We start from the raw sequence: 24,722 nt of genomic DNA, 5'->3' as shown, positions 1-24,722 counted from the left end.
TCCCTCTTTGTCCTTGGATTTTTTTTAAGCTCACAGGATCCATGGAGGTGAGCAGGTTTGTGCGAGGTCAGGTCTATTAAGCAGCTGACATCCGTAACACTTAGGCTGATGAAACCCCTTTTTGCTTGTTCCATTTCTGAGTGCTTAGTGACGCTTTTACTGAAGCAAACAGAAACAGGAGCTAAGAAGCTTTCTAATGCCATCGTTTAACAATCTTTTTCTATGGCTTGCAGAGAAAAACCTGTGGTTTGAATTAAAGTTTTGTTATTAATCTGGGAATAGCCTCGCAAAGTGCAATTGCTTTGGACATATCTGCAAGAAAACTTAAGAGAATTTGTCCCTTTGATTGGCAGCTGTATGGAGCAGATTATGTGCTGTATTTTTGAAGCGGAACTGTTGGAAATAAGGTGCAGATAATTGGAATACATCCATGCTTTATGTAGAATAACACAAGGTTGACAGGTTACTTATTCATTATGTCTGCTATTTTTGCCAACTCTTAACCATGTTAAGTAGCAGAAAGATGTCAGTGCTGAATTAGTTGCTTCCGTAAGACATTGCTTAAAAGCTCTTTTTGTGGTACTCGCAAGCAGTACAGAATTGCTAACTCAGAAAACATCGTTCTTTCTATTCCCTCTGCAAGGGGACAGGCTTAACAAGGAAAGAAAAGTTGATCTAACATCTAGAAATAAAATATCACCAGCAAAGATTTTCTGAATTCAAGTTTAAACCTCTTTCTTTTACCCTTCTCCCTGGGTAGCTTCCTGTGTAGAATTAGCCCTTAGTAGAAATTCTCTTGGCCCTCAGCTGAGAATCTAGTTATCAAGTGTGATACAGAAGTTGGTATCAAATCTAAATCTTCTCTGTTCCTATGTGGGCTGTCAGTTGTGTAGATTTTATAATGTGCCCTTGGATTAAAACAGGGTAAGTCCTAGTAGTTCTGAGGGCACCAAGGGTAGTATGGGTCAGTGGGCACACAAGCTTTCAAGATATGAAGGAAGCTTCAAATTAAAAGAACGAGTTGCTACCCCAAACAGGATCACCTCATAAATATTTTTGATAAGTAGAAAAGTAGAAGAAGAATGGAAGTGACTGCTCGACTGTGGCTGTTCATAAGTTACATCCAAGTAAGACTGCTGTGCTAGCACTGACCTTCTCTGTTGATACCTCCAGGCATGAGCCTGCACAAGACCATGAGATTGCTTTTTGATGTATGCTGATATGTATTGGGTTTAGATTTGCTTTTCCTACCATGCCAAAGAAATCTGATCCTCAAGCTGGAGACGTTAATCTGATAAGGAATTTAAGAATAGAGTAGAGTGTTTGGGGTTTGAGTTTAAAGTCTGTGAAATTCACCTCTCTTTATTGTTCTCTTCCTCATATCCCAAGTCAGGTAATGTGCTTTCTTACTCAGTGGGTAAATACACTTGCTAGGTTCTGTTTCTCTACAAGATGTTTATATAGATAGATATAGATATAGATACAGATGTGTATAATTGCAAACAAGGCAAAAGAAAATGGGCTAGTTGGAGAACATGGTCCCGAAATACATGGATTTGGTCTGTTTTGTCTGCTGTGTGTTCACTTTGCCCCCTCTCAGGAGGTGGCTCAGGTGCATAAAAGGATTCCTGGCAGCAGGGCAGTGATCTGTAGGGTGTTAGAAGCATATCAGGAAAATGGAGAAGAAAAGAAATAAAAAGAGAATTTGACAGACCTCTTTCTGGTTTCTGCTTAGTACCTCCCTGTTTTGTGCTGTATTGTAAGCAGTACTTTAGCAATAATACAGACAAAGCCTAACAAAGAGACTTGCTTGCTGGCAGAAAGTTGCTTAAAATAACTCACTGAGGATAAAGAGGCTGCCCAGGTCAATAATTCTGTGAAATCCTCAATGTGTAGCAGCTCCAGGAGGTTTTGTAGGCATATAGATTTTTAAAAGCTTTAGACTTGATAAGGCAGTAAAGATTGCAGAGTGCTGCTAACCTTATATTGATGGTGCTGGGACATCTATATGAAGATTTGAGGTTTGGCTACAGAAATACTGAAATCTTTGTTTCCTTGAGCAGAACTCTGATTTAGTGTATGAATGCTAGAAAGAAAGAATTGTTCTTTGTTAGAAGACACTTAATACCATCAAGAGCCTCTGATGTATTTTACTCTTCAGTCAGATCTATGACTGTTAAAAATGCTGTCGAACAACTTACTTGGCTTCCTTTCCTTTAAATCAAGGGAAGTAAATTTATCAAATACAGTGTATTTTACCCCTACCTTCATTACGAATGTAGTGCTTTTGTAGTTCTTTTGTTCTACTAGTTTTATGTAGCATTATTTTTAAAATATCAGCTGAAGGTAATCAATGTGATGCTTATTTCAGACAGTTTTATTAAAGGCAATTGCCCATGATAATTGGGAGAGATAATGTTATCACTAAAGCTTCAGTTAAAGCAGCAGCTTTCTTGACCATGCTTTAAAGCAAAAAAAAAAAAAAAAAGTACTGGTTGAAAGTAGTCCCTTATGTAGTTCCAGTTTAAACTTTTTTTTTGAGAAATTCCTGTATATTTATTTTTGGAGTTGCTAGATCCATATTCTGCCATATCCCTGTGCACAGCTCATAAGGAGGGCATAGCATGGGGGAAAGGAGCAGGAGTGGGATTTTGGTGGAGCGGGGAACCTACATAGGAAATCTGATGTCAGCCCTTTTATTTTAGTGTATCTTCTAGTATGTGGTTTCAGCTCAATGCTTTCCAAGTACATTTGTAGGGTTTTTTAAGAGCAGACATATTCTGGCTGGTTCTTCTTAGGAATATGAGTGCATGTTAATTGTTGTGGTGTGTGGAAGTGTGGCAGGTATGGAGGCTGACAGCAGACTGCCTCACCAAGGCTCTGCCTTGTTTTGTCTTGGTGTGCAGTTGATATGGGCAACCATGTGGGGAAAAATTCCTAATAGTGTAGTAGAAATTCTCTTTTAGTTGTTCTGCTCAGTATATAGTTTCTGAATGAATCTCTGGGCTGTATATATCTTCAGAAGAAATGGTCACCATGGTTCCCTTCTCCAGTTTGATGCTGAACTGCAGGCCCCAGGGAGCTGCCAGGAGAGTCAAAGACAGAGGTAGAGCAGGAGGGAAAAATCCTTCCTTCTTGCCTCAGCCCCACCTGGCTAGGAATTTGGCTGGCACTGCTGGCAGGATGCTGTGTCCCCCCAGCCCAGCCTGTCTGTCATCTTTGGTTGGGGAGTCAGGAGGGCTTGTGTTGGTGGTGCACTAGTTCTTTCTCCCTGGTGGAAGGAGGGAAGTCATGCCTGAAGGGCAGCATACCAGACAGAAGGCTGCTTCTGAAGCCATGTAGTTAGTACAAGCAGCCCTATCTCTGATTTCACTCAACTGCTTTTATAGTAGAAGTTATTAGAGTGATGTTTTATCTCATGTGAAGAAACTAATTTCTTATCTTTGTATGCATCAAAGAGGATATGAACAGCAAGCCTTGGCAGCAAAAATTCAGTTAAGTAAGATGGGATTAGAATGCTGAATCCAACAACTTAATCTTGGAGACCCGTGAGATGAGTGGGAGTTGACACCTGGAAATAGCAATAAAGTCATCTTTGTTGTCTTACTTTTTGGGGATGTGGGATACCAAGAGGTGTCTCACAAGCATGTACCTGGTCTCTCAATGCTGTCTGTGTTTGCTGTGTGTGCCTGAGAAGACTATACCAGTGGAAAGAGTAGCAGTGATATCAAACTGAAAATGCTCTTTCAGCTGTGAAGTCTGATTCCTCCTCACCTTTGACAAACTTCAGTTGCCATGCATAACTTTTGCTAGTAATATTTAATTGGTGCTTAATGTAGCTATAATAATAGAGTTGTTTTATATGTAACTTCGCTGTATATGTGAAAGGAATGTAATTGATTGAGACAGTTTATTCTAATTCTCGCTACTAATGGCAAAAAGATCTTAATTTAAATGATTTCATGTTAGTTGACTTTGGATTCCTCGCATGGGATTATTTTGTTGAAATCCATGGGCTGGAAAGGAATCAATATAGGGCTTTGGAAACTGGTGGAGGTTTGCAGTGCTTCCACTACAATTGATTACAGCTGCATTTGTAGGGCTTTAAAAAGAACAATCTGTATTAAAAACATTATTCTTTGGTATGAACTAGAAGAACTTCAAATAGGTTTCCATGGGGTCTGCCCTGCAATTTGACCACTTCAAGGAATTGAAGTAATCACCAGTGGGCCAGGGCATCGAGGCAGAGGAAAGGCTATTAGGTGGGGAGTTATTGGCATGCATGCCAGAGAGGTTACCCTGGCAGCTTTAATCATTCATCCACATTCTCAGGAGGAGGGATGAAAATATAAGTGTTAGTTCTTCTGATTGATTAGCAAAAAGGATCAGTAAAGCATAAAAGGAGAGAGGAGGTGTGTGTAGAAGAGCCAGTGTGCGTTAGACTTAAAAGCGCTGCAGCAGGTACTTGTAGTTATGACCCCTATACTGAATGCTACCTGCTTCTCCTGTTACTGTCAGACTTGTGACTGGTGATTCAAAGACAGGCTGACCTCTTCATTCAGCATTTTCGAAGGAGAGCATTTAGCTTCTTGGTCATGGCTGTGCCTTAAATTTAACCTGTCTGCACATGGGCTGATGTGTCCCTAAAAAACTGATTAGCATTTTGAGCTGTGAGAACAATTTGCATGGTGGTTTTGATCCTATTTTTAGGGAAACTGATGGGTGCTTTTTGGAAAATGTGCAGAAAATTGCTATGCTAATTGAGATAAATCAATCTGTGATGCACATTGCTGGCTGCTGGCTTCTGATGCTGTTTCGCCTGCATTGCCCTTTAATATTTCAGTCTGGAGTAGCACTTTGGCAGCTGATTCAGCTGTAGCCCCTTTAAAATAGTTTCCCTGTTGTATTGTGCCTGCGTCAAAGGCAGAGTTGGAGAATAAACTGTTCTTTGCACCAATTGATTGCTTGGCATGACAGCTAAAAGAGCTTTGAATCTTAATTTGGGGACACCCAGAGAAACTTTGATATTAAACCTCTTCTACATGGGAAATGGGAATTTCTGTGTACTGTGATTGACTGTTAAGCTGTCTTGAGGTTTTCAAGGTGAAGGTGACAACTAAACTGCAGTGTTCATTTCTGGGTTTCACATACAAGGAAAGACCTGTTGGTGTGGGGATCAGGGAATGTGATCTAACGTCAAGCTGGGGGGTTTGCATAAACAGCACAGCCGTACTGTTTGCTTGAGCTGACATATTAGATTTGCCAGGCCCCTCTGTCATTTCTAAGTAACGATTTGAAGTTGGAGTAAGTTTACGTGGTCATGGGATTAGGAAGGTCCTAATCTGTAGACTGTGTACAACTGCTCTTCACTGCAGTATAATGGTGGCAAAGATACACAGAGATTTAGGTTTGATTTTCCAGGAAATTATTATAACTGAATGAAGATATAGGTAACTTCTGCAGGGTAGATGATGAAAACATCTTTGGAGTAACACGCTCAACTGTGGTCTCATTCAGCTAGCAGTCTTTAATACTACTTCATATGGGCTTGAGCCTAGTTGGATAGCCTAGGAAGGCTATAGTATAACTCATGAGGATCTATTTTTGTTTGTTTACTAAATATTTGTTGTAAAATCTGTTGTAGCTGGAGAGCATGGAGAAAGTTGTTTGATCTGTCCTTCATGACAGATCGTGCTATTGATATTCATGTGTAAGGATAGAAAGCTCTGCCTGGTCTTGCTGCCCAGCTTGCTCACCTCCCTCCTGCATTATCATACAGCAACTTCTGTCCCACACTGGGCAACACAATTTTTGGATAAGGGTTAGAATTAGAGACTAAAGCTTGGTCTCTCTGCATCTGGTAGATAAATGATACACCATCGGAAATCAGACACTGTGAAAAGAAGTGGAAAGATAGAAGCTTTTTCCATTGGAATTTACCACAAACAGGCCAGAACCTTAGAGGACATTTATCTTTCTCCTCAAGGCAGGACAAGCCTCAGCTCCAAAGCTGTAAGCAGGCCAAAGACCCACTACACAGATTTATGATCTTTATAATGGGATGAAAAACATTTTCAGTTAAGCTTGAACAAGTTCTCCTGTTACTGTTTTAAGTTCTCTTACCACATAATGTACCATACGGCATGTAATTACAGGAGGGAATATTTCTAAAGGCACAGATGACTGTTAGAAAACAGACACACGAGTTTCTGTGACTTTGTGAAGAGTGCGAACTTAAATCCATCAACTGCAGCACTGTAATTTCTTTGGCACGTGGCCGTGAGTGAACAGTAGCTGACATGGTGGTGGCTTGTTGGTGTCTTCTTGGATGCAGTGTATTTTTTTATTGTGAGCCATGACATAGACTGCTGAAATGCCTGACACCAGCAAGAGTTGTTTTATTAATGCAGTCCCTGTCAAATACGCCTCTGTTTTGGTCATTAGTCTGGCATAACAGATTGTGTGCATCTTAAAAGCCAGCATATTTAGGCTCTTGGCTCTGACATGAGGCAATCTCTGTAAATCAGCTCTTTTGGTGGACTCCTATTGTTGAAACTAGCAGTAGTAGAAGCAGTTTGCTGTACTTGTGTTTATTTTGGGCTCTCCTCCTTTCCTCAGCAGCCACGAGCGGTCAAACCCTTTCATTATCTGTCATGAGAGATTGGAGGCCTAGAGCTATAGTTTTGTGCAGCATCAGGAAGTTATACATGAGGTACAAGGAGCGTGAATAATCTTTCTGGCATGTGCTCCAGCTGCAGTAGTGGCTCTGCTCTCACCATACAGGATGACAGCCTGCTGTGCCACTGCCGGCACCAACACTGTTCCTGCAGGCAAACACAACACTAGTAGGGACACCCATACAAAGACAGTTTACTCTTCCACTCTTACCCAGAGAAGGGTAGCAAATGTCCTCTGTGATTTTAAAAATACCTGTGTAAATGAGCTCATCAGAATGAGTCATGGCAATCAAAGCTCGTTATTTAATTGGCCAAAGGCAGCAGTGGGGGAGATGGCGGCTTTTGCAAATTCAGTCCAGGCAGTTCCCATCGCAAGGCTGGTTTTCACATTATGCATGTGGATGAGCATGAGGACTGGCATGGAAAGGGACCAGCCTTGGGGAGTGTTTGGAAGGTTTTAAGCTATTCTAAGGTAACACCGGGAGGTGGTAACTCTGTCAAAATTATTTGGGGGAAATGAGCAATGCAGATATTGGCTTCTGTATGAAACCCTTGCTCTCAAACTTGGAAAAATCAGTCTGGGGCCTGGTGTCACAGAAGGAATATTTTTGCTGTGATGACAATTACCCAGATTGTGGTGCAGGGCAGCTTCCCTGTGGCCAGTACCCACTCCACTAACCTCACCACTGTGCAATCAGTATGGTTTCTCCAAGGGAGAAAATGGGGAGTCCTTAGAATGTTGTGCTTAAATGATGTCACCAATTATTAGTGTCTTATTTCTCAGAAAATTCCACAATTTCCCACCACCCTGCCTCCCACCACCACTTTTGCAGAAGGCCCCACCATAGTTGGCACAATGCACTGAGGTGGGGTTTGCACAGCAAAGTTTCCTCTGTGAGTTCTTCAAAGTGCCAGCGTCACCTTGAAAGGAAATAAGGGGGACTACTTATCTCCTTTTTTTCTGTTCCCAGCTGTAGGGCATATCAGTGAAAGGAAAGGCAGGCAGGCATCTGTACTAAGACAATTGGTGCTAAACATACCTTCTAACATAAAGTCGTCCTTCAAAATTGCACGTCTGTAGCTGGGTACCTGTGGGCAGCGTAGGGATTTGCAGACTGAAGGAGCTGGCAGAGGCTCATCTCTGAGAACCAGTAATATGATGAAAAATGGAAAGTGGATGCTGTTCTGATTGGCATGTTTCTGTGGGAAAACCTGGTGCTTTGAGGTAGAAATCTGATTTTGAAGTTTTGCACTTCAGGTTTCTTTTGTTTAAAATCATGACTGATTCCTGGGCAAAAGGTTAACAAACTCTTAATGGGACAGTCTCACCTGTGAGACAGCTTTCCTAGTGTGATGACACGAGGAAAGCAAAGGATTGGCAAACAGTGATCAGAAGACACTTTCCCGCTTCAAGGTCAGCAATGCTGAGGTCTGTTAGGACTAACTCCTGTTAGGTGGTGTATCATAGTTCCTTTTGCAGGAAGCCTAGAGGGAAATACAGCTTCTTCACACAGCTGCCTTTTCTCTAGCCTTCAGTGGGAACCTCGGCAATGGCCCTCAGGCTTTAGGTGAATGCATTCAGGTAGTTGGCTTTCCAAAAATGTAGTGTATATAAAGAATACATCACTCTAGTGAACTCAGACTCACCAGCTGAGCATGCCTTTATGCAAGCATGTAACTGCACTATGTATTAATAGAAGAGGAAAATCTGTTTTCTTTCTCCTTCTTACATGTAAGATCTCTGCCTGATCAACAGCTGTAATGCTTGCAAATTTTCAGAGGCCCCTGGCTTAGATATTTGTAATATAACATCACTTTTTAAATATTAGTCTCTGGTTCCGTGCATACTAAACAGGTTACATCTAAAGGAATTCCATCTGGGGAAAAAGGGAGGCAATGTACCATTAGTAACCCAGCTGCAAATCTCAAATTCTCACTTCCATGCATTTACCCAAAAAGGCAGAGAATAAAAATTTGATCTGTAAATAATGAAATATTTCCTTCCATGTGTCAGCTACTCATTGCTCTTGGGTCTGAGTTTCAAACAGCCATGACAGCCATGGTAGATATTATTTCTTCCTTGCTCCTCTCACCAGCTTTCTTGGCTTCATCTGCATGGCATCAAAGTCTTTAATGTCTTACTCCTAAATCACCTCCACGTAATGGGAGGACAGACAGAAACAGCAGCACTGAAAAACGGAATGGCAATGACAGGGTGCTTTGTTCTTTTTTTTTTAGATGAAATGTGCCATCCATTCCCAATCCTCCTGTTGTCTGATTATTGTTTTTCAATTTTTTGCCATTGTAATTTTGATGAATGATTTATGCCTTTTATGAGATGATGATACAAGAAAACCTTTTTTGCTTTGTTTCCTCTCTCATTTACTGTCAAAATGAGGTTTGGGTATTTTTTTTTAATATGTCCTGGATTAACTAAATTTATTAAATTAAAAATTACTTTGAATGTAAGCTTTAGTAAAATAAAGACTTTGAGATTTCAAATTCAACATATTACTGGTATGAAAATGTCTTTTATCTAGTACTTAATGGGTGCTAATCTACACTATATCCATGAGATTTAGATTTATACCAGTGTAGTCAATAGCCAGACAGGAATCAGTGGTCATTGGTATGTAGCATGTGAAGTATTTGGGTCACAGGATTTTGCAGCATTATATTCTTGGAATAAAAACATAAGTGGGATAACAATGATGGACGAGAATGCAATCTCTGTCAAGAGGTAGCAAGCAGTTTTTGTGGCTTCAGGGCCAGATTAAAGGACTGATAACAGAGGCATCCTTGCCTGGTGTTCCTGCTGCTTTAATAGGTCTGAAAATAAGGCTGTTACATAAAAGTGATATGAGGGCTTTGGTTTCACTTGTTAGCTATAGGTAATAATCCCTTAAATATTTGGCCTTCATAAAAACTAAAAATAGTTTTATGTAGCTAGAATTTACAATTTATTTATTTATTTATTTTTCCTCCTAAGCATATTGAAATGCTAGTACAGACCTTTCTCTGTCCAAGCCTACTGACTACAGACTTGTTTTCCCAACTTTTCTTTTGTGAACATCCTGGAAGTAGTCCATGGACCCCCATGGATTCCCAGCTGACAGTCAAGAACACATTTCTAGAGCAAATGCTAAATCAAATTTATTTTTACATAGCATAAAATTGCAAAGCACGGCTTCAGTGCTTGATACTCACTTAAGCACCATGAAGTATTCTTTTATTTTCATTAACCATCTCTCATTTTTCTAAGCCTAATCTTCACAGAATTCATTTTAACGGCTGTGTATTTTGGTTTTTTTTGTTTTGTTTAATGTTGGGCTTTTCTTTTTATTCTTAGCCTTAAGGCAGTTTTCATTCCAAGTGACCTAAGGCAGCCATGTGCTTCTAAACAACTGGGATAAAAGGTGCAAGCTGTGGGTGTAGAGGGAGTGCCCCTACCCAGAGTCTACTCGCCAGCTTGCAAAGAGAGTCTGTTTGGGGACAGTGCAATGAATGCATTTATCTGTGCAGATGCTTGGGGATTTTTAAGCTAGAGTATGCTTCTTTGTGCCTTTGGTTTGAGAGGGTGCTTGTGTCCTGCTTGAGTTCCACCAGTGGGCAGAAGCAAGGGCTCAGGCCAGGGAGGCTGCAAAGCATCTTCCTCAGATGGAGCTTGATGTCTGATCTGGATGCATTTGGAGTTCACTGTACCATGTCTTTCTTTATAGTAAATATTGTACTGGTTCTGTAATACTGTGGGGAGTAGTTTTCTCGTTCTGGTGTTGTGCCATCCGCAGTACTAGATACTAAGGAATGTTTCACATTGTATCCATTGCATCCCCAGAAAAAAATACAATGGATTCTCAAATTGCTGCTGAAAGCTACCCAGGCTTTTCTTCCGTCTCTGTTCCCCTGTTTTCAGCTGGTTTAAATCCTGAGAACATCTCAGCATTGTAAGAAATAAAAGGTTTTGGCAGCTGAAGAGCCATAATTCATTGAAAGAAAGGGAGTGAATATGATGGTGGGGAGCCTGGCTGCCCAGGCACTTGCAACTTGGGCTAGGTTGGGTTAGCTGCTCAGCTGTCTTACAGGAACTGAATTGTTGCAAGAACTGCCAGGAGTAATTTCTGTCTTCTCTGTGTCCTCTGTGGGGCTGGAAAGAGCAAGAAAACAGGATTGCTGGTTTTGATGGAGGAGGAAGTGGGGTGTGATTGGAGGTTTTATTTGGTTTCTGAATTTTACTAAGTTTGCTCCTGACACGGACAGAAGAGGGAAATGGTCTAGGGAATAAACTGATCAGTAAGTTCGTATTTTTATTTAACACAAAAAATTCTGGGCGTGGATGTGTGATGCTTCTGTTCCCATGCAGACTACTTTTCATTCACTAACTTTGCAAACTCAGGCTGTTTCTCACCTCTTGCCAAATGCGATTTCCATTGTTAGGAAATTCCTGCATGTAGGTCTTCAAATTTTTTTTCCCGCAACTTGGCACTGGGTAACATTTACTGCCTCTGATATCTTTTGAATATTGTGTGGCTTTTCTATACTCATGGTCAGCCACCTGCATTTCCTCTTCAAAATGTTTTGTTTTTTCCTGCCTGATATTGATGAGTGGCCTCTTTTGTATCATGCTTGTGTCTGAAAGTGAAGTGGGGTGAAGTGGCTTGGTCCATTGTGGCAGCTGGATCAAGAGCAGGATATTTGTCTCGTGACAGGGAGTTGTTTTCCTATACGGAAACAGTCTCAGCTGTGTCTTAATTACAATACCACCTACACACCTACCACAGTACTTCATGACTTCCTTTGAGGACATCTTTTAAAGGAATTAAGTCATTTGATGGTGACCAGCCATCACCTCGAATTTCTGCTTTGGGCTGCAGCCAGTTCCAGGCAGACCATGTGAACCAACAGCAGATGAGAGCAGGCCTTTTGTAAACTTATCTTAAAATCAGGGCTCTTTCCCACACACACACATAGGGGGAAAAGTGGCCATACAAGGAGTAGACTTTGACCAACTATCATGTTGTTTTCCTTTTCCTCTGTAGAAGAAAACCCCAGGGTAACATTTTAGTTTAGAGCTGTCCAGAGATGTGTAAGGTACCCTTGGTGCAAAGATCTTTTTACTCTGACATACAGTAATAATCAGGATGGCCTCTCTGCTTTCCATGAAGAATAATTTTTTATTGCAGATAAAACTGAAGAGCAGTTTTTTGTTGTGAAGAACCTCAAAACAGGAATCTCTTGGCACAAACCTCTTAAAAAGAAGTCACAGATGTTTTCAACAGTATTTTTTAGACCTCTGGGAAGAAAATTTACCTTGGAAAGTCAGACATGAGTTTTTGCATACAGATAGGAGTTACCCCATACACATTTTGGTACTTGCTTTAGAAAAACTTCAGTGAATGTGGGGTAGAATAAAATGAGCAATCAATGCCATGCAGTAATAAGTAAGGTGGAAACATTTGGGGTTCAGAGTAGCAGGTTTGGGTGCTTATATGAGATACAGAACAGATGCATTTTGGTATAACATTTTTTGGCGTTTGGGGTTTTTTTACTTAAAAGTCCATTTAAAACTGTTGCACTTTCTTCAACAAGTTGTCACAAACAGGCATTCACAGAAATGCTGGTAAAAGTAATAGCAGTAATAGTGGCAGGTACCTTCTCAGTCATCAAAGATACATGGCTCTCATAAGGAAGTTTATTCTCTGTTAGGAAAGCACAAGCTGCTGTGGAGGAAGGCAGTTTCTAGTATTTTGAAGCCTGAATTGTCAATTTAAAAGATGTTTGATACCTTGTTCTATTTTCATCCCATTTTAGCAGAATCTCTCTTTAGTGGGGAAATACTTGCAGACATAAAAATGTGGTGCCAGTTACAAGAAACCAAATTTTTAAGCCTGTTGAAGCTGCAGTTAAATTTTAGGAGAGACATGTTCATTTAGGAATTGGTGCATCATGCTGCCTGATCTGGCTGGAAATGTGATAATCCTTAATCAATAGCACTGATTTAGAAACATTTGTATTCTGTAGTCCCAGTTGTTTGTTCTAATTTCTGAAGAGTTTTGTGACATTTGGCTCAATTAACCTTTGAGATAGTTTTTGATACATATTCTTGTTCATTCCCATTTGAGATCAAATGAACAGGCTGCACACGACAGCCTATAGATTTGTATATTTGAGATCTTGACAGAGCGTTTCAGTCCTGGGATTTGCTGCTTCTTTTTACAGAAGCTCTGAAAAGTGTATTTGCAAATCCTCTTTATTCATTCATGCATTTAATAAGATGAAGTGCGGCCTTGGATTGTTTTTTTTTAATGCTGTAATTTTTACAAATTTGTATAACAACGTAGATGAATGCAGGGCATAATCTGAAAATATAAACTTCAGTGTGCCATCAACAACTTAAAAAATAGAAGTGAAAATAAAGAGACTGCTGTGCTGGAGAACTGTTATCTTTTTAACCATTCCCTCTTATCTTTTTTTTCCAGAGAACAGATTTGACTTCTGATAAAGATTTATACCTTGACAACAGCTCTGTTGAAGAAGCATCAGGCGTCTATCCAATTGATGATGATGATTATTCTTCTGGGTCAGGTTCAGGTGAGACAACATGTCACAAATTGATTTTAAAAAGTGTAAGAAGTAATGCAATTATTTGAGGAAAAGCTATGCAGCTTTCCTTTATAAGCTGGAGATGATACTTTCAGTGAATATCATGAGTGCTGGGCTCTCTCTTTGCAGAGCACTGAGCACTCCTGCGGGCTAGGTTTTAAGTGTTAACTTTCTACTCTTTTCTCTTATGCCTTAGTTGCATCACTTCACTGTGTTATTTTCTCTCTGCTGGGTCTCTTCTTTCCCTCTGGTTTCTGTTAGATCTCTCTGGAGTTCAGTAATAAGGATTAGGCAAGGCTTAGTTCTCCCATGACATAATGCTAATTTAGCACTCTGTTAGAAAACATAGCAGCAGCAATCTTGTTTTCTCTTATATGCAGTCAAGTTCATGTAAACATGGTGTCCATTTCTCTTTTGTTGTTGTCCTTTTAACTTTAGGAGTCTAGATACTACCAAAAATACATGAGTTTTCCTTGAAGTAATTACATGCATGTAGTGAATAAAGAAATTCTTAAATATAACACACTGATTTCTCAGACTTAAACACTCATTAGAGGCATGTAGCTAACTGAAAAATTTTCCAAAAGGCTGTCAGTGAAACCTCAATAATCATTTCTCTTAGAAAGCCTGTTTGAGGAGTATCTTCTAGACTAGCTTGGTGGCTCCAACCATTAAAAGCTAAGTGAAGGATTTTGTGGTAGTTTTGGAGAAAGACATTTCCTTATTGTTGTGAGTTTTTGTTGAGCTGTTGTGGAAATCCCATTTATTTTCCAAGTATGTTACTTATTTTTTGTAATTGTACTTTTTGTAATGTGTCTTTTGATGTTTATACATACTTGTGTGCTTTTAAAGGATGAGCCCTTCTTCTAGCACCTTGTCTATGTTACCTTGTAAGCCACACTTGAGATTTTTTCGGATGGATTTGTGGTTTTCCTTTCTTTTGCTGATTCAAATATATGTTAAAATTAAGTCTGCAGAGGTCTGATTATGCTGCCAGGCAAATCCAGGACCATGGTCATTGGTATCTGGGTGATACCTGGTCCTCTGTAGGGGCAATTTGACATTCCAGTGAGATCAGAGGCTTAATTGGACCTCCTTGCTGTAGACTTCTTCAAGGAGAAATTTATTTTTTCATTAAAAAAAAAAATTAATGAATCAGTGATTTCATTCAGTTCCTAGCACTTCCTAAGAAAATTAGTTCTGACCTCCAGGAAAAATGTGCTTTCAGTCAACATCCCATTCTGTCATGTCTTCAGGTGCTGGTGACTTCGTAAGCTTCAGGAAAGGAGATATGTTGATAATAAATAGTTGTATGAAGAATGGTCTGTTTTAGGGTTTTTTCCATCCTTCTGTGGAGTTTGGCTGTTTCTGATGTGGATAATTCAAAATACAGCCCTGCTTTTGAAGTGGGCTGTAGAAAAGACTACACAAGAACTGGCTTCAGATTTTATTAACCCAAGGTTTATCGAGGGCAAGTGTAGGGTACTACACCTGGTACTACACTTAAGGAATCACCTGAAGTACCAGTACAGGTTGGGGCTGACCCACTGGAGAGCAGTTCTACTGAGAACGACCTGGGAGTCTGGGTGGATGACAAGTTGACCATGAGCTGGCAGTGCCCCTGCGGCCCGGAGGGTCCATGGTATCCTGGGGTGCATCGGGAAGAGTGCGGCCAGCAGGCTGAGGGAGGTGATCCTGCCCCTCTACGTGGCCCTAGTGAGGCCACATCTGGAGTACTTTGTCTACTTCTGGGCTCCTCAGTTCAAGAAAGACAAGGAGCTACTGGAGACGGTCCAGCATAGGGCACAAAGATGACAAGGGCACTGGAGCACCTGCCTTATGAAGAGAGAATGTGGGTGCTGTGTCTGTTTGATCTAAAGAAAAGACAGAGGGGAATCTTATTAATTCATTTAAATATCTCGTAGGTGGGTGCTCAGAGGATGGTGCCAGACTCTTTTCAGTGGTGTCCAGCAACAGGATGAGGAGCAATGGCCATAAACTAAAACAGGAGAAGTTCCACCTCAATATGAGGAAGAAATTCTTTACATTGAAGCTAGCATAGCACTGAACAAGGTTGCCCAGGGAGGTCATGGAGTCTCCCTCTCTAGACACATTCAAAACCCACCTGGACACGTTCCTGTGTATCCTGCTCTAGGTGACCCTGCCTTAGCAGGGGCGTTGGACTGGATGATCTCCAGAGGTCCCTTCCAACCCTAACCATTCTGTGATCTCTGTAGTAAAAGTGGAGTCGAAAGGACAGAATCTAGCTCTAGACTAGCTGGACTACTAGCTCTTGGCTTGCTTTTGTTTCTTTTCCTGTGCTCAGCTGTGAGCCATGGGTGGAAGATGGAGTGTATAGCAGGCACTTTTGCTGTCTCTGGTGATCTCTGGTTTTTTCCTACAGGAAAACAGGAAAAGTCTCATTGTAGACTGAAACAAGCTGGGTGCAGAGAACTCATGTGACAGTACCCAGATCTAATATTTTTGAACAAAGCAAGAAGTCTTTAGTTCAGTTAAGCAAAGTAGCATCCCCTCCACCCTACTCATCCTATGCTTACTACTGTCTCTGTTTTATGTGGAAAGTGTCCTGCAGATGTACCATTGATCAATTTTTCTCATATTCAGTCTGTCTCTCTTTATTGTGATACTCAGTGATGTAGTGTTTCTAACAGAAAGAACCTTTCCACTCAAGAGTGGTTTTCTTGCTATGTAATTCCAGTCCAAGCAAACTTGATCCAGCAAAAGATCCAGGATGACAACATGCTGACTGCTTTCCTTGCTATGAAAATTGTTAGCTGCTACCAGGCCTGTGGAGATTAACAGGAATTGTCAGCACCACTATTATTGCCCTTGCAGGTCTTCAAGCAGCATTAACGTGGACAAATGTCACTGCAGGCATGACACATTTCAGACTAGAAACTGGCTTTCTGTAAGACATAACAAAGGTGATGGTGTTCTGGTTTTTTCTTTTCTTTCCCTTCATAGCCTCTTTAGTCTCCATGTACATTCAGTTACTGTTGTGGCTTTGCCCAACTGTTCAGTCCAAATCCATTGGTCAACAATTTGCAAAGGAGCCATGCCTTCTTCCTCATTGTCCTATATCAACAGTAGAATATCCGTAGTGAATTCATTAGTCTGTTGTTTTGTTCTTGCAATCTACATCTCCGAGGAAGTGCTTCAGTCTATTGTCACTCTTTTTTTAGTGTTGGTGTTTTATATAGGATAACAGTAAAAAGTAAAAATAGTTTTCCTGCCTATATACAACTTGAAATACTTTTATAACTACTGCTACTTTTTTCTCTAGCATAAAAGATTTTCACTGAGCCTTGACCTTGGAGATAAGTGCAAGTAGCTGCTAAGAAGTGTGACTACCCTTATGTTAAGGAAAGGTAGCATCACTGCAAGATTTATCTGCAAGTTCTTTGGAAGACGGCCTGTGTTGTTCTTGTGTCTTCTCTTAAGTTACTCATGGTAAATACATACAATATATATATATAGGAAAATCATGCAATTTTTTCCTTCACTTTCTTGTCTTCCCCACCGCGATATTTCTCAGCAGCTCAAGTTGAGAAGGTTAGCTCAGGATGAACTAGCTGTAGACTGACTGGGGACTGTTCTTGGAGGAAAGCTGTGGTGATAGGATTGGAGTTTCTCAGGCAACACAAGAGCAGATCTGCTTTGGCTCTTGACCTAAAGGGAAACTGATGGGGGTGACATGGCTGGGGGGGTTGAATGGACAGGGACTGTGAGGCTGGGGAAGGGGAGGGCACAGGCGCTCTCCCAGGTGCTGAACAGGAACCATCATGGGTCCGTGGCCAACCCTGGATGCCCGTGGCCTGTATGGCAGTGTGTCTGGCAGGCATTCCAGCTGGGGCCACACACTGTCTCTGCTGTGCTTCCTCTCATGGTGCACACAACACAGAAAGTATTCATTTTCCCTTTCCCAAGGTCCCACTCATAAGTGCCTTTCACATTGTCTTGTAGCAAGCGCTTTCTCTGTCCACTTGCTAAACCAGCGCAAGCATGCTTCATGACATTGACTGCATGCTTGTCCAGGTCCTCTGACATAAAAGGTTTTTTTGGGTTTTTTTCCCTCCTTGGGTGAGAGTTATCAGAGACATCCTTGCACTATCTCCAGTTCTTTCAGCTGCAGTTCCCTGACAGGGCACTAGTATTACATTTTTAGTGGCATCTCTGGGTGCCTAACACTGTGTTGATTAGAATTGCATTGGGGACTTTGCAGTGAATGGGAATGAGGTAAGCCAGCTAAAAATGTGTCATTCTGGTGTGTGTCACATCACTGATAAAGATTGAAGGTGTGAAAGAGCTGGTGGTTATGTGTGTGCTCACCTTATCACTAATTTGCTTATGGTGGTAGTACTCCCAGAGTGTGATGTGCAACAGCAGACAAATATGATGCCAAAAGATGGGGAGAAATGATTGGATTTGTTTGGTAGGAAGTGTTAATCACTGGCTGCTTTGCAAGTAGAAGTGCTAACTACTGTGGGCTTTCTTTTTTCTACAACTATCTACACAGTAATTTCTACTTTCTATGCAGTAATTTAAGCTGGCACAAACTTGATTTTCTGACAAGTTTCCTCAAGCACTGAGCGTGTTAGAGAGTATTCACGTTCCTGTCATCCAAGGGGCAGCTAATAGACACATCACTGAGGGTTATATTGGATATTTCCAATAGAACAGCACGATTTAGAGCTATTTTCACTATGAAGACAGCAGTTGGGCATCCTGAAGAAGTTACAGTGGATAAAAGATGATGTGTGATGATCGAGAGCTCTCAGCTCTCTTCCACAGAGATCCCTGTGGGTTTAATTACTACAGAGGTTTTGTGGTGCCCTCACTAAGAAGGCAGTATCTATTTGTAGGGGGACTCAAGGCAGTGAATACCCAGCACCATCACCCAAGCTGGCCAAATCTAGAAACCACATATAGAAACTAATATTTTCAAGAGGAAGAAGTAAGCTCTTATACTCCAACCACTTCACGGTGTTCTTCTTAACAACCTAGGTGGAAGTTACATTCCTGACACTGTAAGTGTTTTCTTTGCAATCTTATTTGGATTCAGTGAGGGAAGTGGTTCTCTTTTTTGTGCATTTTAGGGAACATGATACTATGTCAAATGCTGTTGCTGTGTTCTGGAGAGGATTAGTGAGAGGTTTTTTGATCCTTCAGTCTTATTTACAGGTAATTCTGAGAATACTACTGTCAGTTTAGCAAGGGCAATGTGTTCCCTTTGTTTAGATGTACTCCGTGCCAATCAGAGGACTGTCTAGATAAAGCTAATTGGAAGGCAGGAACCATGGGGATGTGTGTGAGCCAGTAACTGAGTCAGGCCTAAACGGTAGGTGCTTCAATGTTTTTGGGATTGTCAGAATTCCCCTGAGACCATATGCAAGAGGATTTGGGTACCTTTGGTGGTAATCTAGTGACTAGTCCCAGAGTTAGATCAGTCACCCATTTGTTGAGAGACAGTGGATCTGCATCTTCCTTAGACAAAGAAATTCAGACCTGCAGTGCTTACCATTTTATTTGGCAGACACAACTATTGCCTGAAGCAAAGGTGGCGTTTAAGGATTTGGAGGAGCAGTTTTGATTAAATGGGACTTTTCGTTTCATAAAAAGAAGAAAATAAATTTCTGTACTCTTAAAGTGGGTTTTATCAAATCTCAGATCTGATCATCAATTTGAATTTCCTTGAATGTGAAAGCCTTGTGTAGTATGGAGGAACGTTGGAAGGTAAAGCAGGCTGAGCTACCCATTGGGCCATTATTTCTCAAAGAAACCTCTTAAGTCAAAGCCAGAAAAAAAATTCCTGTTGGATACCTTTCCTCACCTCTGTTTTGAAGCAGGATGTTGATTTTTTGACCTTTGAGTAGCATTTCAGGGAAATACCTGATTCTTGTTATAAGGTCTTCATTCTGAAGGTTGTGCTGTAATTTTGGTACATCTTTGGTTTTTTTGGTACATCTGAAGGTTTTTTCCAGTATTATTCTGTGCCAGTATCTTTAATTACTTTTTTTAATGATTCTAAATTTTATTTTCTACCATACAAAGGTTGTTTTGGTTATTGTCTTGTTATTACCCTGCCTTTCAATGCCAAGTGCATGTAATTCTTGTTCGTGAGTTCAAAACATCATTATTGCGCTCATATTTTCAGCCTGTTTTCTTTCTCTGAGAAAATAAGTTAAAAAATCTGTTTGGAATGAGTGAGTCATACTATTCTGTTGTAAGAGGATATCTTTTTATTTGTTAGGAACTATTCTGATGCACATTTGCTAGATTTATTACCCAATAGTTACTTTGGTAACCAGTGCCTGTAATGAGCAGAACACATTGAGATTCCTAAGGAGTGTCCAAGAATAGGTCAATTCTTTTTCCTCTTTCAGGCCTTGCAATAATTTACTCTCTTTCCTGTGTCTTCTTCCTTTTGCTATCACTAAAGGATATTTATGAGATATGTCCATTATCTTATTCTGAATGAGGCTTCATATTCCAGCAGAGCTTTGAATGTGAAGGAAATGAAATTTAAGGTAATCTTTAGGGAGTTTTTTGTCCTCGAGTACTCATTTCAAAAGAAAAAAGGCTTCTGAATTATGTGGAGTTTAAAACCATGTGAATTCTTAGTGACTGAAACGTAAAGTATATAAGAATCTTCCTTTAGATAGAAACTGATTGGTTTTTTTGTTTGAGGGTTCAACAGATGTGCTGTAGAGGAGAAATTTTGTTGTTGAAGCAGTATGTTACAGGAAAAAACTGTTCAGTTCAAGGTTTAAGTAAGGTTAAAGAATTTTACTGATTTATTTATGATATGTAATTAATTGGCAATTATTGAACTCTACTTTTAGGCTTAATATCAGCAGATAACCATAGATAACCACAATACCTGCCACTTATAAAATGGTAACATGCTACCCCAAATTTCTAAATCACCTTCTGTAACTGATCCAAGTGTGTGCCACATGCACACATACATCTTTCTCACAGGCCCTTATCTGAATGTACTGAATGTACCAAGGAGACATTGGATACCCCCAGCCCCATGTGATCCAGGGCCCCACCACCTCCTGCCACCCCCAGGAGATGACCCTGCACCCCAGGGTGTGGGTTCCAGCAGAACTACCATGGTGACTGTGGGGGAGCTGGAGGTGGCTGCTGGGGGCACCCACAGGGTGGTGAGTGGCACTGAAGAGCCCCAGCAGAGCCCCTGGTGCCACGAGGCCTCATCAAACCCTGGGACAGTGGGGTCTGTTCAGGTCACACCAGGCCTGGACTGCTGCTTCCACTCCAGACTTTCTACCCCTATTACAAGTGTTAATGCTTTTGTTGTATCTCTTTTCAAGATGGGTCCTTCTGTTAGAAAAGTATCATGGTAATTTCCTGATTACTGTTTATTCCAGCTGATGCACTCCCTTCCTTATTCATGGGATCCCTTGCAGCAAATATTGCCCTGGCAGTTTGGGGCACACTGTTTGCACTCACATCTTTATCTTAGCAGGCCCCTTGCTGTGCAAGCACCTCTATGTTGGTGTCATAATAAAAAATATAATTGGTCTGGAAGAATTTCACAGGTCAGTGAAGTGTTATGTTTTGTCTCCAGGTGCTGAAGAAGAGGAGGATAGTGCAGTGATAACAACATCCAGGACGCTTCCAAAGTTACCAACTACTAGTGATGCATCTAGGACTGAGACCACCACAGTGAAAATGCAGACCAAGGTGCCTGCACAAACAAAGGTGCGTGGGTGGAGAGCAACACCATTTAAAATTACTCCACTGGACCCTACTGATGTCTTGACATTAACACTCTTTTATTTTTATGGATTAAAATACCCCCACAAACTTTACTTAATGCTACTACAGCCTAATGAGTTAAATGAGTACAGAGCTGTTTGGTTTCATTCCTACTAGAAAGTCTGCATAGAAACATCTGGATTTCACATGAAAGAAAAGAGAGATGCAAAAAAGAATATATCATGATACTCAGGACAGTTTCTCATGATACCTTTGAGTCTGAGCTGTATCTTTTTTACATCTCTCAAAGAGGTATTAAAAAAGTTTGCATGAAACTTCCCTTCTCAAAGGAGAATGCTGTGTGGTTTCATTGTAGTTTGAACACTTGCCAGGTTCCATTAAGTATTTCAGTATTTCTTTCTACCACCATAAGTAGTATTGTCCAAGTTACCTTCAAAGGCATTCTGCATATAACATACGTGATATATTAATTTTAGAATTGTTATTTCATTCAGAAGCTGTTATTCTGATAAACACAGGCAATATTAACAGCTGTTTGCTAAATATACCTTTGAAGGTTTTAAACTTAGGGGTAGTGTTTTTCATTCTGATATCCTGATGACAAATAGATCCAGTTACAGTGTCTAGACCAGCTTTCTGTGGTCTAAAAAGCTTCCTATGTGTTGTGTTTGTTGGTATTGTGGAGTATGTGCGTGAAGCCACAGCTACATGACTACCCATGACAGGCAGTGACTGTGCTGACTTGTGGTGTGCCCTCTCTGCAAGCAACGCTCTGTTTTTCTTTTTGTGCCACAGTCACCTGAAGAAATTGATAAAGAGGAAAGATCTGAGGTGGATGCCAAGAAAAAGAGTGATGAGCCAGGGGATGACACCGATGTGTTCACTGAGAAGCATTCAGAAAATCTCTTTCAGAGAACAGAAGTTCTGGCAGGTGAGGCGATGTTTGCCAAGGTCTACCTCACCAGAAATACAACAGAAAACAGAAGGGATTCATATCAAATAATGCAAACCCAACATTTGAGTTTTCTTGGTATATTCATGATATTAAACACTTTAGTACCAAGTACATTCATAGCTGGTAACCAGTGGTTGATTTGAAGAGAATGAAATTGGCATCTTAAGGAGATATTTAGTAGTTAAGATCTGTTGCTAATTGATTCAATGCCCACAAGTTGAATACTGCCATCTGAGTATCTGGAGCTTCCACAGCTCAGAAAAGGAATTACAATTTGATTGATGTTTGCAGTGAAGAAATGTATTTCTCACCTCCCAAGAGCATGTTGCTGTCTGGTCCATCTGGTATAGATGGACACTGCTCATGGCAGGTGTGGGTAGATGGAGAGGGATGGATGAGCACCAACTGTTAGTGTTCAGATACCCCTTAGGATACAGGGGGCCTATTTCCATGTGTTACCCAGGGAGGCAAAAGGTGGCCACCTGTGTTTTCACTACATGTGAGGGTTTTTTTAGTGTAAGAACAGTGTTTACAGGTATACTTTTCCCCCATGTCGTTGGAAGGGGTGTTGGGAGCCATGAAGTCACACAGTTTTGGACCACATCTTCCTATGAGCATCAAAATGTGAAATAGCTTTAAATCCGCATTAGTGGATGCATGTGGGTTTGCTGTTGAAGTCTAGTTCGAGTTTGCACACACTCACAAGTGCATGAAGTGTTCTCTTCTATTATTCATCAATAGGAAATTCATTTCAATCTAGAGTCAGAGTGAAAACTGACAGAGAAAAGGGAAACCCCATTTCTTAGCTAGGGTAACAAAATATTTTTAAAGCTGAAAATGTAATGGTTGAAAAATGAGTTTGAAAGACAACTTTATGCTCTGGCAGTACTAGTGTCTTTCTTAATTGAGGTTTTCAAAAAATTCTAATAACTCTTTTAGAACTGGGGGTTGTTGGATCACTGACTTGTAGGTTGGAATGTCCTTTTAAATGATTGCCTTCATAAACACAAACAATATATTTCAGGATACTAATAATGAAGACAGTTGCATAATGGGAGCCCTTTTCTGCAAATTGAAAATAATAGCAAACTCGTTGTGTGAGGTGAAGAAGAAGCATGGTGCTTAACTTGTTTTTTGGGCATATTGTGAATCTCTGTTTCTTTGATTACAGCTGTTATTGCTGGCGGAGTTATCGGTTTTCTTTTCGCAATCTTCCTTATCCTGCTGCTGGTATATCGCATGAGAAAGAAGGATGAAGGCAGTTACGACCTTGGTGAACGTAAACCATCCTGTGCTGCCTATCAAAAGGCACCTACTAAGGAGTTTTATGCATAAAATTCCAATTTAGTGTCTCTATTTATGAGATCACTGAACTTTTTTAAATAAAGCTTTTGCATAGAATAATGAAGATTTTTTTTTTTTTCATTAAAGAGCCATTATGGCACCTTTATGATAAAACCCCATTGTATTTAAAACTTTTCATGTATTCCTTTAAAAATGTAAAATTAAAACTTAACATTTGCAGTGTTCTGTGAATAACAGTGGCAAAGCATTATTTTATAAAACCATTGATGTTCACTGAATGATTTTTAAAACTTTATGCATAAATATAAAATAATGAAAAATATTGTTTTATCCTATGGTTCAATGAAAGTTGTTTAATTTTTGTCAGCATGTCTCAGATTGATCTTACAAGTTAGTTTTTATTTCATTAATTTATCTGTTTCCAAAAAATGCCTTTTTGTAGTTGTCATGGTGCAATTTGTCTTCAGATAATTCAGATAACAGTAACTTTTAGTGTAAATGTAATTTTTCAGCTATGTAAACTTTAACCTCCACTTTGTATAAATTTAAGTGTCAGATTATCAATTTTACACTTTGCATTGTTTCTCAGCTTACCTGTAGCTTCAGTGAGATTTGTAACAGCAAATTAATGTGTAAAATTGGATTATTACTACAAACTGTATAGTCGTATTCTTACTAAACAAATCTCCTGTAAGGAAGATTTGGAGTAAGCTACTGACGAACCTAAGCAAACCCAAAGACTCTAACAGTATTTTGAGAAGTTGCTGCAGATTTCTATGGCCACTGTATTTGTTAATTATTTGCAATTTGAAGGTACAAGTAGAGGTTTAAATTTTTGTTCTTTAAAAATGCATTTAAGTTGTAAACGTCTTTTAAAGCCTTTGAAGTGCCTATGATTATATGTGACTCGTCGCAGACTGGTGTTAATGAGTATATAACAGTAAAAGAAAATGTTGGTATTTTATAAGCACAGACAATTCTAATGGTAACTTTTGTAGTCTTACATGGATAGACATAATTGTAATTTGGGAACATAAACACTACTGAATAAATCATGTGGCCTAATACTGAGAATTCCATTGTGATATACTTTTGTATGCTTTTCATTTTATGTCTACTTGCTTATGTTCTAATGTCACAGAGTACACCTAGTAGATCTTAAAAATCTAGACCAAAAAAAGAAAGGCTGTTGATCAGAGTGATCCTCACACCAGATTTATTGCTGAAGTGGCAGAGAAAAATAAGAATGTTCAATTCTTGCATCTGGTGTATGAGTTATGAATCATTTGACTTTTGCATTATATTTAATGGCAGTATTGACGCAGACCTGTTCTTCCTGCAAATGTTGTTTTCCCTACTGTAAAATTCAAAGGAATACCCTAGCTCATTTACTGTGTGTATTGGTTTTTGAGTTGTTG

The 24,722-nt window shown here is 40.1% G+C and overlaps 1 protein-coding gene across 1 annotated transcript in view; it reads left to right on the top strand.

Moving 5' to 3' along the window:
- Positions 1–24,378, top strand: part of SDC2 (syndecan 2) — a 58,575-nt gene extending 34,197 nt beyond the window's left edge. Inside the window, exons 2-5 of the mRNA XM_050325926.1 lie at positions 13,154–13,265; positions 20,893–21,026; positions 21,840–21,975; positions 23,171–24,378. Of these exons, the coding sequence (XP_050181883.1) occupies positions 13,154–13,265; positions 20,893–21,026; positions 21,840–21,975; positions 23,171–23,334 (546 nt within the window). The 3' untranslated portion in view covers positions 23,335–24,378. The remainder of the gene's footprint in view (positions 1–13,153; positions 13,266–20,892; positions 21,027–21,839; positions 21,976–23,170) is intronic.
- The last annotated feature ends 344 nt before the right edge of the window (positions 24,379–24,722 follow it).

The sequence above is a fragment of the Myiozetetes cayanensis genome, unplaced genomic scaffold (genome assembly GCF_022539395.1).
Source record: "Myiozetetes cayanensis isolate MyiCay16 unplaced genomic scaffold, myiCay2020 scf1, whole genome shotgun sequence".
Lineage (NCBI taxonomy): Eukaryota > Metazoa > Chordata > Aves > Passeriformes > Tyrannidae > Myiozetetes > Myiozetetes cayanensis.
This window is presented reverse-complemented; position numbering and strand designations above follow the sequence as displayed.